At 32.6% G+C, this 16492-nt stretch overlaps 2 protein-coding genes across 3 annotated transcripts; one reads left to right on the top strand and one right to left on the bottom strand.

Annotated features, from left to right (window-relative positions):
* Positions 1 to 1567: 1567 nt before the first annotated feature.
* On the top strand, positions 1568 to 9687 carry LOC733057 (GTP-binding protein RAB2). Of its 2 annotated transcripts, XM_012696480.3 has the most exons (6): positions 1568 to 1780; positions 4360 to 4519; positions 6045 to 6200; positions 7338 to 7518; positions 8051 to 8207; positions 8636 to 9687. In XM_012696480.3, the coding sequence occupies exons 1-5, from the start codon at positions 1735 to 1737 to the stop codon at positions 8150 to 8152; spliced, it is 645 nt and encodes a 214-aa protein (XP_012551934.1). In that variant the 5' UTR covers positions 1568 to 1734; the 3' UTR covers positions 8153 to 8207; positions 8636 to 9687.
* A 3585-nt stretch (positions 9688 to 13272) lies between these two features.
* Positions 13273 to 16454, bottom strand: CYP340 (uncharacterized LOC101745204). The gene is given in 5 exon segments (NM_001279415.2): positions 13273 to 13931; positions 14680 to 14834; positions 15419 to 15628; positions 15841 to 16049; positions 16171 to 16454. Coding segments are annotated over 5 exon segments (909 nt in total). The 5' UTR covers positions 16256 to 16454; the 3' UTR covers positions 13273 to 13681.
* Positions 16455 to 16492: the final 38 nt, after the last annotated feature.

Raw genomic sequence — 16492 nt, 5'->3', positions numbered from 1 at the left:
TTAAAGTCATAGCGAATCTCTTTTTCAGACCATACCTAAGTGGAAGTGTGAGGTAATCGATGCGAGGTGCAAACTTAGCTTGGTCGAGCTGTGGTCGAGGTGAACTGTGAAAATATGAATGATTTTCTGCAAAAATTGCAGTGGAACAGCCCCGACTCATGAATCGATCTTCACCATTATTGCTCCATGATAACGCGAGACCTCATACAGCACGAGAAATCATTTTAACTCTACAGGAACTGAAATTAGAAACCATTTGTCACCCTCCATATTTGTTAGACCTTGCTCCAACGGACTACCATGACCTTCCTATGAGATGGCAACAATGTATAGATAATAATGGTAGATATTTTTATTAAATAAAAATGTTAAATGAAAAAAAAAATGAATTTCAATTCAGTACAAATCGGAAATCTCATACTTTAACCCCTAATATTTAGAAGCTCTAGTTATTTAACTATGATACTGTAACGTGGTCGCTGAACTTTAAATGAGACAACCAATCGGCGGATATTGTCGCTCTCCAATCCAATATTGTCCCCAATCACAAATTAGGGTTACGCTACTCTGGGCCTTAGTGGATAAACTGCAATAAACACCACCAGTCTACCCTGCGACGATGGTTCAATTCAGCTTCTGAATTTTTTACAGCAACTTATAGGGATTTGGATATTTTATTATTTGATTAAAAGCAGATGAGCTTACAATCTACCCAATGATGGCTGTTCACACTAGTGATTACTGGCAATGCCAGATCCACAGCCAAAGGTGCACCACTACCCACTGCTACAAGCCTTGTATGAGTTCATTTCACAGCACAGGAAACTCTGCGGAAAGAAATTCATTTCAGAACTGAATGGCATCTGACAAAAATAATTTAAAAATGTAAGTTTAGTTTTTTTTTTGCATAAATCGGTGTACGAGCTATCCCCGGATCCCATATCTACATAGTAAATACCTGGCGGTACCCACTTTCTTACGTGAGTTCTAAATCTTAGTTAAATAGTACAAAGGCTGCCCCACTCTTGTAACCAGAATGTATTCCTGCTTCGCTGCAGAAATATACAGGGTGGCAGTATTCCTTGATTGTACCCATACAAAGTCATAAAACGCCTTACTACCAGGAATTATGCAAATTATAATATTTACAAGTTTGATTTTTTTGCAGCCCACGCACTTCTACTGCTTCGGAATTTTATTATCCAATGTTATTCCTGCACCGTTGGGGCTATTCGTGAACGTTGTAAAGTAGGCATTTCACCAGAAAAATTGGTATCTGCATACCGCGACAGGTATCCGCATCGTTCGATACGAATACACTAAGCGTCTTATCTTTAGACCACGATGACTTCGTTAAAAACTAGGATATCAATACCTACTTCATTAGGTAATAAACATATTCCACTAATACTCATACTCAAACTTGTCGTATTCACGCGCCATGTCATTTCAGATTGAAAATTTAATTTTATTACAATAAACATAAGCGGTTTTTTGGCAATGAAAATTAAATTCGAAATAACATTGCGGAAATTTTCATAGATCATAGACTTTTGGCAACCCTCTTTCGTAATGACAATTGATGACAAATTGATTCAAGTTTCAATCAACCAGCTGTAGATGTTCTAAAATTGCGTATAATTTTGTTAGAAATAATTGAAAATTCGTTTTGTATTGCTACTTATTGAAGGAACTAAATTACTTTTGTAATCCGTTTACTAACATTGTGTTAAAATGGCATACGCCTATCTTTTTAAATACATCATCATCGGGGACACAGGTATTGATTATATTTCCTGAAATTTGTTTGACGTATTTTTGTGTATACCTTTGTTTATTTGCAGCTTTGATACACAGCAATATAAAAACGTTGACATTGAGACACCTCAGTAACAAAAAATATAAATCATGTTTTCTTTAGTATTGCTATTAGTAAATAGGCTGGAACCAGGGTAATTGCTATCAGATAATTCCGCCTACGCTTTTACGCATCTTCAAAGGAATATTTTGAAATGCGTATTAATGCAAACCACTAATATTCAAAGATACAGTTCTTAGATGATAGTAAACAACAAACAATGTCTGATTGCTATTTCAAGGACATCCTTTGTTTGTTTTCAGCCAATCTTAATTCTGAGAAAAATCTTATTTTGCTGTTTTAGCTGACATCTTTGCTATAATATAATAATAATGAACTTTAACTTGTAATATGAAGAAAATATATATTCATAACTACTTGGAAGCTCCCTTTCAATCAATAAATAGTTAATGAATAAACTAAATTCAGCTTAGGTAACATATTTTTTATCAGATTAAGCTTGTGATCATATAATAATCCAAAAACATAGTATAATAACATATCATAGTATATAAAAAAGCACTGCCTTCTAAGATATATGCAAAATAGTTTTAAATTAGGGGGCGTAGATATGTACAAAATTTCACATTTATACTTTATATAATTTTACATTATCATATATATTATCTCTGACTGCATGATAAATTCGGATAGGAGTGTAAATTCGACCTACTACTTCACTCTGACGGATGTGAGACTACCTAATTTTGAACTTAATTTTGCCTTTTATACAAGAATCCAAAAAACATAAATGTTACACCTTCAACAGGTCCAAGTTAACATTTTCTCATATGTTATGGGTATTGGAGATAATAAAGATAGCACAAGATAATAAAGAGTAGACTTAGACCAATGTCTTTAATAAAGACTGACTGAGAATCAAACATGGTTACCTCAATATGGTAGTTAATAACTTACCTAACAGTTAGTGACCCTAACTAAATAATGATCTAATGAATAACAAGCTAATTATATAGATATAACAATAAAATGCCTACCCTATTGAAGAATTATCATCCATCTGATTATACCTAAAACATTAAGTCAATTATCAATACCACCTAAATATATAATGGTGACACTAACTCAGATACCTCCTCAACTGTCTGGACAAATGACTCGCTAAAGATACATAAAAAATTAATAAATAAAACCGTTCATTTTGTCCTTTGGTGTTTATTTCTCAAAGTTCATTTACATACATAAAGAGACAGGAATAAAAAAGATAAGCACGAAACTCTGTATTGTTTTGTTACATGTATCAATGAGTTCAATAAACAGTCATCATAAATATTAAAACTGAATGAGTTTGTAACATTTTAAAAATTTATATGCACTATATTTATATACTCAATGTAGTAAGTAGTCTCATGAACAATGAAATAGTGAAAACATTGAAAGTGGAGCATATTTACTTTCATATTTTGCATTTAATTAGAGATTTAATTGAAGAAAATTGTAATTTCAAAAAATGTTATAGTTGAGCAAACATGTTCACAGCCCACCTGAGGTTCAGTACTTACCAGAGCTACTCAGTTTTATGTTTTTTCGTTTAAAGGTTGAATTAATTTTTTAACTACAAATAAATAATTTAGTTAAAAAATATGTAATTTAAATATAATCTAAAATTTATCTACAATGTTTGTTAAGAAGTTGAGGTGAGGTAATTTCTGTGGGCACTGACCTATGTTAAACACAAATTGTATGTTTTTCTCACAAATTATACCAAATAAGAAAGTGTAACACTAGTTTTAATATTAAAGACAGTGTAAATTTTTATCTAATAACACTTAATCTCTGCCAAAGATCAGTTTTATATTTGATGCAATATTTAATTTATTTATTTATTACTTGATTTTCTTTCATATGGTTATGTGAATAGTGGTACTCAGGTCACACCAGGCCCTGATTATCATCCAGCATAAGGTGGGGTGATTCAATAAAACATTTTATTTTTTATTGCACAGATGAGTGGACGAGCTCACATCCCACCTGGTGTTAAATGGTTACCGGAGCCCATATACATCTACAACGTAAATGCCGCCACCCACCTTGAGACATAAGTTCTAAGGTCTCAGTATAGTTATATTTGGAATACATTCGCTTGTTTTTAATATTAATAGCACTTGTGTGTACTATCAACATACAATGCTCTTATCAAATATATTGACTAATTGATTGAAAAATATATTGAATAATTTTGACATTCTTCTTATAACAGACTTATATAGCTCTGATAATTTATTATGAAGAGAACAAAGACCATCAATCACCCTAAAAATACATTTGTACAAATAATATATTTCTTTAAAAATATGTAATAATATTTTAACACAAAAAATAAGGACCCTAATTTTTGTTAATTGAATGATTGATGATACAAATTAATATACTGTCAAAATATAAGATATACTTTACTACAAAATAAATAACTATAGCCATAACATAAAAAGATTATTTATTTTAGTTTTTTTACCATGGCCGTTTATTTTCCTTCCCAGGTGTGGGTAAATCATGTTTACTCCTTCAATTCACGGACAAAAGATTCCAACCGGTGCATGATCTCACTATTGGTGTTGAATTTGGTGCTCGGATGATCACAATTGATGGCAAGCAGATCAAGTTGCAGATTTGGGACACAGCTGGTCAAGAAGCTTTTAGGTAAAAAAAAACCAGTGCAGTTCAAGCAGACCAATAGTTTTGTTTAGTTTTATATTAGGGGTGGAGTAATCTAGGGAAAAATACTAGCGGCTTCCGTTTTTAATCGCGAAGCCCTAATTTTCCAGTATTGAGAATAAGAGCTCATGTCTTGATGTTCACGGTAATGATGTTCACTTTAAGATGTCTATAGGCTTTTTTATCCAATTAACAACTAGTGGCCCGTGAGCTCGATCACGTATCTTTGCAATAAATATTACTAAACATAAAAAAAATTATAAGAAATAATCTTTAGATCACATTAGGTGAACGACATTGCACTCATAGATTCAAGTGTCATTACAGAAAAATAATGCTTATGGATAAGTTTTCTAATGTGTCCATGTATATGGGACATGTTTATTAAATGCAAATATAATCTATCGTATAAAAAGCAACGACTTGATTCGATATTGCCGAGATTCAACTAATTATGTAGTAACAACTATTTATATTGAATTTTTGTTGTGTAAACTAAAAGTGCAGTAAAGGAATTAAAATTACTTTTATAGTTTAAATTAAGTGTTTTTATAATTTTATCACGTATGACTCTTTAATAGTCCTTGACCACGAAAGATGTAATAAAAATATCCAGAACGTCTAACGACTACGACCACGGCAGCTTAAAACTGAATTAACGGTTGTCTATTTTACTATTTATAGCAAAAATATAATTAGGTACTATTTTTATATTATGAAAGATCAAGTGAGGCTATACCCATATATCATGGAAAGATAAGTGTGAGGCAAGTACGAAGTGTCGCAATGTTCCAAAGCCATTACAGTCTAGACTGTAGACATGTTGAAAGACTTGATTTCTAACTAAATTATCGACATCCATCAAGGTTGAATGAAACATCTCAGGTTTGTAATGGTTTTAAATAATGAATTCTATTTTAATGTTAATTAAACTAAGATAAAAATGAACATGTGAGTGTCTTTGAAAGTAAACGACCACACAACTTCGTCGATCATAGACATGAAAACTGCTAAGGCATAGCTGCTTCCTGCAGAAAACTCTTCAAACGTTGTATAAAGGAAGACTGTACCATTTCCAGGATTTACACATATCTACAGATTCGTCCAAAGATCAATTTTTGTCGAGATTCTCGGTTACATCAACTAGAAATAAATACCTTATTATTTTTTTAATAATGGAACTAGAAACGAAACAGTCTTGAATTGAACTGGTGGTAGGACCTCATGTGAGTCCGCACCGGTAGGTACCACCATCCCGCCAATTTCTGCCCTGAAGCGGTGACGCGTTTCGGCTTAAAGGGTGGGGTAGCCGTTGTAACTATACTAAGACCTTACAACTTATATCTCAAGGTGGGTGGCGCATTTGCGTTGTAGATGACTATGGGCTCCAGTAACCACTTAACACCAGATGGGCTGTAAGCTCGTCCACCCAACTAAGCAACAAAAAAAAAGAACTTCTACTTTTTTTTAAGTTTGTGAATTGAAAGAATCGATCTTTGTATTGTTTTAGGTCCATCACCCGATCGTACTACCGGGGCGCGGCTGGCGCTCTGTTAGTTTACGACATCACCAGACGGGAGACTTTCAATCATCTCACAACGTGGCTCGAGGACGCGCGACAACATTCCAACTCGAATATGGTCATTATGCTTATCGGTAACAAGAGGTACGTAACATTGGTATGATAAAGGTGAACGTAAATAAATATATATTTATAGTTTAAAAATTGCTAGCAAATTCAATTGTCTAAAGAAAAGAAAAAAATTAGGCAATTTCTGGTGTGCATTTATGGTAGTAGTCGGTATGTTTAGATTATTTTGAACTGTTCTCCTAATTCTTTAAAGTTGTTATAGTCTGTTCATGTTGAATTTCGATTACAATGAAGATTTCCACGTGCAACCTAACTCATACACACAACTCACCGAGTTTCTCGTCAAATTTTCTCACTGGGTCGTGATTCAACGAAGCATTGCTCTGGCTAGGGCTAGTGTTAGCAATTCTCTCAGGATGAGCCCGTGGGCTGACCTGACCTGCCCGTCCGAGCGTACTTACAGTAGGCGCCCGAGTTCACGTCTATCCTAAAGAATGCGGTAGTGCTGTGACCTAGTTAATTATGGTAATGTCGATAATAACTACCGATTTAGTCAACAGCTGTAAATTTGCTTTAATGTAACTTGAGGTAAAAATGTGATAAGTCCTAATTACTTGTTTATTTCTAACAGAGAAAAATATTTTTTAAATTCCGATTCAATCACTATCAAATGAAAGGACAACCGATAGATTACAGTCGGAATCAGTATGTATATTTTTTTAGTAGTTGTTTTTTCTATCTGAACTTGTTGGAAGCGGAGTAGTCATGGTTAAATAACACAATAGCGTTAGCGTAAATTATCGATATCGATAAGCGCGCGTCACAACCGTCAAGGACAACACTCGACGTCAGACAAATGCGGGGTGGTGGGCGAAGGTGGGGCGAGCTGTCCACTGCGCGTCGCCTCGTGCCCCGATGGACATGAACTCGCGCGCATACAGTAGAATGGCCCTCTAGTTTTGGCGCTATCACATTTCTAATTCACATTTTAAACTAATTTCAACAGCAAAGCAAACACGCAGTTAGGCTTGAAGGGATTGAGATTCGGATCTCGTACCGATTTCAGCAATTAAAATATACAACTACCCTATTTAGTTAAATTACCTACTCGTTTGAATAATTGAATATTTATAACTTTCTTGAGATTGTACGATTTTAAACATATTTAACTACACAACTAGGTACTAAACTAAACGACGGATTGTTTTTCAGCGATCTCGAATCCCGACGTGAAGTGAAGAAGGAAGAAGGCGAAGCGTTCGCTCGCGAGCACGGCCTCGTCTTCATGGAGACGTCTGCCAAGACTGCCGCCAACGTCGAGGAGGCTTTCATCAACACCGCCAAAGAGATCTATGAGAAGATACAGGAAGGAGTGTTTGATATCAATAATGAGGTATGGGTCGAACCTGTTTACTCAGTAATCAGTTTTTTTTTAAATTGTATTTATTTCTTTCATAAGTTGGCTGGTTGGTTCGATGAATTCGTTGATGTGGTACTCGAACCAATATTTAGTGTCGACGTTATTTCCAATTAGAAAATAAATCACGGCATCGACTCTCATTAACCTAAATGTCATGATTGCTACAAAGACCGAAAACCGTTTGCGTTTACTCTGTTTTATTCTATTCTTTATCTATTTTATTGGGACTTTTTGGCGGGAACGCGAGGTGTGAAGTTGTGCGATTTGTTTTATTTTGTCTATTTAGTAAACGACCGCCATTTTACTGAGATTATATTTCATCCTATATCATCTCATTTCATTTCATTTCATGCCATGCTATGTTTCATATTAATCAGCTTCATTTCATTTCATAATATCATATTTCATAAAATATATATAAAAAATTAGGCTGTATGATGTGATAACTTTGCCTTTCCATTTGGAAAAATAAAACTACTACTACTCTATTTTATTGTTGCTTCAGGCGAACGGCATCAAGATAGGTCCTCAGCACTCGACGGGCGCCGGGGCGGGCGGCGCGGGGGGCGCGGGCGCGGGCGGCGCGTCCTCCGGTGGCTGCTGTTAGGTGTTGCGCTGCACACACTGACCGGACACTGCTCTACCTAACGTACACTCCGCAGGTAACCATTCCAACCTTGAAGCCTCTAACGTCATATCGTCTTTTCGCAGTAAAAGTGTACAATTTCCAAAAATATTCCAAATTGAGTTAATATGCGGAATCATTTGGTATCACCAGTATTTTTCTCATAAATACTGTCAAAATAGCGTAGTTTAGTTTTAGTTTTTTTTTTTTTAGTTTACCTATATTTTGACTACTATTAACAAAATTAATACATAATTTTATCTTACTTTAAAAGACAGATAATGTAACTGGTAAAAAATAAAAATGTTGCAAAGATGATTAATATTAAAAATATCACATGTTAAACCCTTAAAACACTCTCCTGTAAAATTATAATAGTAAGTTTTGAGATTATACAGTTTTAATGCGAGAAGACGATACATGTTTCAAAACTGGAAACGTCATTAACTAACTAATATGTTACAGACGGGGCGCAGCTGTGTGCAACGACAGATTAGTACGAATATTCAAAATGCCGGACTACAAAACATAAATGCTAAAAAATAGCTTGCGTTTGAACCTAAATATACAAAATTAAACAATTTAAATTTAATACTTAGAATCAAAAAATGATTAAATTCAATAGTATTAGAAACATAGATTACTTCTGTGATTTAAATATTTGCTTCCTATAATAAACTTAAATCATTTGTACCAACCGGTAAATTAATATTTCTAATCATTTTTCTTGATGTAAAAAAAAAGCACTGTCCACAGAATTTATATTCAGTAGTATCATTCATCTCATAAAATTATATAGTAATTAGTGCTTATATATTTCGGTGTATATGTATTATTATATTTTTAATTTGCGGATATCTTTAGTATCACTAATCGAGCATTTACTTGTAAAACATATAATCCTAAGTAGTGCCGATTTTATATTATCTAATACAGAGAATTGTGATTAATGTTTTGTATCAGTTCAGATGTTTAAATTTATTTATATATTTTAGTTTATCATGTTAAATGTTCAGTCCAAATAAAGTTTATTTATTTAATGTCATCTCAAATTAGGTGAATATTTAAAAAATATTATGTACTAGATATTTGTTTTTGAAACAATTGTGATTTATTTGCTAGTTACAGTATTTACCTTGCACTGTATTTGTGATGACCTTTAAAATGGCGACGTAACCAAGAACTTTATCTCGTTTATATATGTCTCGACAATTTTTATTCGAGTCGGCAGGACAATGTTCAAACAATTACGAGACTAAAATATGCCAGTTAAGAAAATTAGGTGGTGGTCTAGAATAATTGCACAAGTATGGAACTGAAATGTTTCAATATGAAATGGAATCGCAACCTAAAGATGACTGCTTGCAAGGTACTGAAAGACATGATTACAAAATAGGTTTATGTTTAAGTTTAGCCCATTTTAATGATACGATAAAAATATTTTGTAAGGTTACATAATATATGCAGACACATTTGTAAGGTGTAATTCATGAGAATAAAAGTTGAAAAATGTTGTATTTTTTTTTTTTAATAACGTATCAAACATTTCCTCACTTTTTGTAGAGGGAGACTGACATCTCTTTTTTTTACTTACAAGATCCATATTACAAAATAATTAAATACTAAAATTTTTAATTTATTTTATTAAGTCCAAGTCTGGTTATATTATTATGTATGATGATATGATATGATAATATGATACCTAATGGAAAAAAAAACAGATAATTTATTATTTAAAAAAAAAAACAGTGGATATGTAAATACTAATTAATTTATTTTCGGGTGGAATAAATTAAAACGCATTTCTATTGAACAAGATCACATCAATTAGATTAAACTACAATACATCACAGTAACAATAAAGGTAAATGTAATGCCTGAACACATCTGAAGTAGTTATATACATCTGAAGCCAGTGTGTATCGATTGTATTTGTATTGTACACACAAATGTTATATGTATTTGTATTGTTTCATATTTCCATACTGATGAAAGAGGATAATTAGTTATAAAATTGTTAGTGTTGCATCATTTGTCGATATATGATAATGTTCTAGAATATTCAAAGAAGAATATTTAAAAGTCAAAACAGCATGTACCTAGGCGTCAGTAATTTCATTAATGTGCGATTATAGGTAGGAATAATTATCTGTGTGGGTATAACTATTTGTTCTTACAAATGTCACAGGACAAGAGAAAGTTTGGCCGCTGATCGGAGCGAGATGCAAGTTGCAGTTGTCCCTGTCGAGCTCTTTTCCTTTAGAACTTCTAAAACTTGGATCATTTATATTATTATGTATCTGATCTCGATATGTGATCTCTTGGGCAAATTTAGAGGAAAAACAATGTGAAAAAAATAAGCTGTGGATAATAACATTAATGTTTATCAATACAAATTTTACTTTAGATAGATATGTTGATTTACAATTTTAAACGTGGAAAAAACAAGAGCCAAAAATATAACAAAAAAATAAAAAACTACAGCCAAAAATAGGGTAAAACACCCAGTAGTCAGCCTTTTAGTGGGATTCTTAACTTGATTCACCTGTATTTTTAAAAATAAAAGAATTTAAATGAAAAAAAATTTTTTTACAGAAAGTTCGTTTATTATTTTTACTAAAGAGATACAATTTTTTTTTAAATTTTGTTAGAATTATATAAAAAATCAATATTAAACAAAATATGGCACTTTTTACCGGTAGTCAGCCTCATTTCTCCACAAGTCAGCCATGTCTTACCCTATAGTCAGCCTTTTACTTATTATTGCACGTTGGACATACAAATTCTTTATTATAGACATTTTCATAGTCTTCACCTGCAAATATAGTACATTTTAAATGATACCACGCAGGACAATTGTCACAACCAATGTTTTTTAAGTCGTTTATATCTGTGTCATTAGTCAATTCCTCTTCACACGAATCGCATCTTATTCTGTTTACTGTGCATGTCGTACTTTTCTTTTTACTTATACTTTTTTGGACATCAAAAACTTTTGAGCTTTCCTTTTTTGTAATTATTCTTCCTTCTTTTGTCTTTCTTCTTCAGTCTTTTTTTAGCTTTCATTCTTTTCTGCTTTTTAATCAATATTTCGTTCTTTTTCTGTTCATGAACATGCTTCGACGCAGTTTATATCTTCTTGCGTATTAAATTCAGATGCTCCTGTTTCCTGGACTTCATGATTTTGTTGCAAGACTTCAAAGTCTGTTATGAATTCGAAGTCATTTAAGGGTACTTTACTTTCGGTTAAATTAATGAAATTATTGTCCAATGTGCAATCCCCTATAATTGGCAAACTAACATGAAGAATTTCAACTGATTCTGACGCTATTTTTAGAATCAATAGAACTTGAGGTATCGATTTGGATGGCCTGGCTAATTGAATTTACTGTAGAATTTAGGCTTTCAGTACCGACCATATTCTTTGCTCTGTTTAAAACATCGATAGCGGTTTTGAATCTTTTAACTCCGGATTTCGTTTAAGAAATGAGTTCCATTTCTTCCCTGGCCTATTATTTACATATGGGTTAGGTCTGTTTTCTTGGGAAATAATATTATGGACGGTATAAAGGATCATCACATTTAAAGGGAAGCCACATTCTGCCAAAGCAATGCACCAGTCTTTCAAGGCAGTTTCTTCGTCTTTGGTAAGTACTAAGTCTGGTACCATTTTACGAGGTGCTTCTGGGACTCTTAAATGCAGGCGATCTTGTAGAGTGGTACGCTAAAAACTCGACTAGCTTCTCTAATCTTCATCCCGTTTCTGATCGCGGCCATAGCCTATGACAACTGCTCTTCTTTGTACTGGTCGTTTCGACATTATGAAACTCTAGAATATAAGATTTTAACTTGATCCTTATTAAAATGCATTAAAGTTCAATATTACACAATAGAACTAACGGCCGACTATAGGAGTTAATAGTCCATTAGTCAGCCCTCAGCATATATTTTACTTTTATACACGGCTGACTACTGGTAAAATAATATTTTGGTCATCTAAGAGTTATATTCAATCCAAAGCAAATAACAAGGACTATTCTCTGTGTTAATTTCGACGAATTCTAAGAAAATCATAAAAAACCAGTAGTCAGCCCCTTGCTGCTGACTTCTGGATCAACCTTAACAAATCGTAACCCAGAAGTCGGTCCCCTAAATTGAAACGAAATAAACATATAAAATGCCTCTAATGCTTAATGTTATCGTAGAAAAAACATTATACAACAACGTAACATAAAAATCTACCAGCAATTACAACAAATTCATAGAAAAACTTAGCAAAACCTCGAACACGTTTCCTTACGAAAAAAATAGCAAAAGTGACACATCCTGTCCTTTCGTTGGCGGCAGTGGAAATAAACGAGTACAGAGGATCAACCTGTCACGCTATCGGTTCTTAGATGTGCACAGTAACCAACAAGAGAACATAGATTTGATTAAACGTTATTTCAATGGTGTAAGTCCATTTCAACACTATTTATACCAAAATAAAACCTATAAAGGCTGAGTACTGGTGCGGGGCTGACTTCTGGGGGTTTTACCCTACATTTTTGTAATTAACATTCTAATCTTATACTTTTCATAAATGCTCAGGAAAGGCTATTGGACTAGCTATTTTCGATCTTTCCAAAGTATTGTTAGTTTCCTTGTTGTCTCTAATGAAGTCATCAATGAAATTATGGGATCCCTTCCATTCTTAATTTATCTTCCAAGCTTATCTCAAGCATGGTCCCATGCCCCATGATTATCATATTAGATTATTATTTATAAAAAATCTTTGCATAGGCATTGTCATTGATATGTCTACATAATTATCTCTTAAATTAAGGTGTTCAAAAGTCCTATTTTAATTATTCAACATTTGGTCAAACATGGTCAACATGGTCGGTCACAACAAAATATTACATTGGACATAACAGTAGGCTAGACTATATTGTCAATTACGTACATATATGTATAAAAAAACTGTTTGTTTTTAGTAAGTCACAGGCATAATGTATTCATTGTGAACAATTAAACTAAACTTGTTATGAACTTATTAATTGAGATTGTAGTAGAAATTGCAATGGAAACCTATACAGATGTGTCAGTTTAAATGAACTCCAAATTATAAATAATTATATCTTTATTTTTCGCAATAATGAAATAACACTTTTTTTAAACATATTATTATCTGCAACACGCTTCGTCAGATTATAGAAACAGAGTTATCAGCAACATGCTTCGTCAAAAAGTACAATACTTACTTACAGCTACAAGCATTGTCATTATTGTGTCTATCTTACTTTTCTAATTTTGATTAAGAATTGTTAAGTGACACTTTATTGATACAATAATTTGAAATTGATCACAGGTCAATTAACAGAGTGTTATCTTGATGCCCCAAGCATTTACAGTCATCTACTGCTAGCGACTCTGGGGCTAGATTTGTTGGAACTGTCATTTTGAATATTAAAACTTACGAGATGAATTACCATCTTACTTTTTAAGCACAATAGTATGATAAAGTTATGGTCACTCTGTAATGTTCAAATCCTGCCATAAATCACAGCAAATTTCATTTAAAACAGTGAATACGCAGTTCACAATTTCTGGCGTTTTCATTTTCACACCTCCATTGCATTTTATTTCTGCTTTTGTTAAATTAATTTCACTCAAATCGAATACAGTAACATCCAGGTAACCCAAACTGAATATTTGATTTTGTAATATCTGGTATGCCAGGATTATTAAGTCTGCTTTCTTTGTTGTTTCATCTTTTATTCTGCAATAATAGAAAATTATTATAAGCTCGTACAATAACAGTAATCTTCAGTTATTTGGAATCAAATTTATTTTTATTTTTATTGCTTAGATGGGTGGACGAGCTCACAGCCCACCTAGTACTAAGTGGTTACTGGAGCCCATAGACATCCACAACATAAATGCGCCACCCACCTTGAGATATAAGTTCTAAGGTCTCAGTATAGTTACAACGGCTGCCCCACCCTTCAAACTGAAACGCATTACTGCTTCACGGCAGAAATAGGCAGGGTAAAATTCTATAAAACAGCTATTATCACATGTATTTTTGGATTTTATCATCTTATAATAAAATCCTTTTTTTTAAATTGACTTTTATGTTACATTAATCTCTTAAAGGTCAGCTCAGTTAATTCAAGTCATCTAAAATGTAACTTATTTAATCATATAAAATAGTATTAATTAATATATCTTGATGAGTATATTTGAGTTGATTGGGTGCTTGTGAAATACAAATGACATGTTTGAGAATGGTTGATTTTTGTATATTGTACAAACGGGTGATTTAGCTCACATTCCAGCTGTAAGTAGATACCTGAGTCCATAAGAGTCAAAGGACAGGATGTCAGTTCCAACCATTTAAAAAAATCCAGTATTTGAATATTTCTGAAAATTAGTCTGGCAATTCATATCCAGTATATGTATTTTATATATTTTTTATTTGTATAACCAAGTATGCCCAAAAAAGAAAATAAATAAATAGCATTTACCCATTCCAAATCAGTCTCACATCTCCTATGTCAAATGATAGACTTAATTTACTTTTGACTTCAGTCTGTGGACTTCTATACACAAGTGTAAATTGATCATTTGACCGGGATGTATCACTGTCTATAAAACTGAAACCAAAGTTCAAAAGTTGGTGCTGAAAGACAAAAAAAAAATTATTTACTATATGCTACTATGATGTTTGCTTCTACAATATATTTTAATGTACTTTAAAGTGTCACTGATTAATACTAGTCATGGAAAATTAAATTGTTCTTTTTTAACACACTATGTTTACTATGCATTAACTGAAATAACAAAAATGTTATTAGTTGCACTTATTATAATTGTTAATAGCCAATAGGCCAGATCAGAAACTGAGACTTAAGTATAACTTAACTTATGAATAGCTTTTAAATCAATCACAAATCATTTTTAACTATTATTTTATCTAGCATATTTATTCATTGATGACAGAAATAAACTGAAATAATACTTTTTTTTAGTCAATAATGATAAGATATAGGTTCTTGTCCACTATTTGAGCACTTTTTTTTTCCTACCTAAGCTGATAGCCTTGAGAGGCTATATCAGGGTCGCCTTAACTAGTAGGTGAGCTCACGGGGCTCAAACCTGATGACGTTGCTAACGCGAACCCTAGCAAGAGCCATGCTTCGCAGAATCTAATAATTTTCCATCAGTGATATCTAAAATATGCAAATGATCAGTGATTGTACTTACTTGAGTAAAACTAAACTGTTTAATGTTGCAATCAAAAGCAGTCTGCAAAATTGTTTTTACAACTGTTCCAACTCTCTGTTCACCGCGTTCTAGCATATAAGGTAGATGTATTGCATTTTCCATACTAATGCTTATACCCCAAGACAATAATATAGCAACATATGCCACTTTTTTAGTATTGCTGTCCTCTTGTGATGATCTAACTGTTATCTGTGAAAATGATAAAATTCCAAGATATAAAATTATTGGCTGGTTTGGTTTCTAAAGTCTGTACCACTAGTTGTTGGCTCATTACATTTTCACAAAATTCTAATTTATCGGGAATCTTACCCTATAAAACAGCTTTTTGTTTTAATTCTTTTTTTAATGATTGAAGTTTTCCTTAATTATGTTGCAACTAATTTAATTAACAATGTACTCACTAGTATTCCACTAGAATCTTCTTCGGAGTATTTCAGTAGTGGTAGTTCTTCAAGTACTACAGTGTATTTTGCTGTATTACTCATTTGCAATGAGCTGACGAGTGCCTGAAGGATTTTAGAGCCATACTGCTTCAACTTAATACCATTGTATTGCAAATTGTACAAGGGAGATACTTTGTTTATTTTCCAAAGGCCTTCATTATATATCACTGAAAAACAATTTAAACATATTTAGTTAAATATGTTATAATTTTTTATCCACAAGATACCGTTTTATGCATATACCACTTGAATAAGACGTAAGGATTTTGTTTACAATTTTTTACGTACAGGCTATTGGATCGCCAGTTACATGACGACTTGTGTTACCGTCTTCCTCTTGTTCCCAGCACGAATCTAAACGTAAGCTAGACATTGTATTCAACTTTATATGTACGAACAACAAGTTTAAAATAAAATGTTATAATTTTAATATTCAGGTGTAGTTAGTTCCCTTTTCTATTTTGGTATTTTATAGAGCATACACGATATTATCCACTTGGATAAAGTCAAGTTATTAGATATCAAATTTTCGTAATGTTTACAATAAATTAATCACTAAAATAAAATTTTATGTGGTACATATAGGCACTTTAATCAATTTTAAAAATAT

This window comes from Bombyx mori, chromosome 19, assembly GCF_030269925.1.
Source record: "Bombyx mori chromosome 19, ASM3026992v2".
Lineage (NCBI taxonomy): Eukaryota > Metazoa > Arthropoda > Insecta > Lepidoptera > Bombycidae > Bombyx > Bombyx mori.
The sequence above is the reverse complement of the archived record's forward strand: the minus strand, read 5'-3'. Positions and strand labels throughout refer to the sequence as shown.

What these genes read in the sequence shown, in the direction of transcription:
- LOC733057 (XM_012696480.3), top strand. Translation starts at nt 1,735, where the DNA reads ATGGCATACGCCTATCTTTTTAAATACATCATCATCGGGGACACAG. An exon ending in CATCATCATCGGGGACACAG is followed by an intron (nt 1,781 to 4,359) that starts GTATTGATTATA and finishes TTTCCTTCCCAG; the next exon opens with GTGTGGGTAAATCATGTTTA. An exon ending in ATGCTTATCGGTAACAAGAG is followed by an intron (nt 6,201 to 7,337) that starts GTACGTAACATT and finishes ATTGTTTTTCAG; the next exon opens with CGATCTCGAATCCCGACGTG.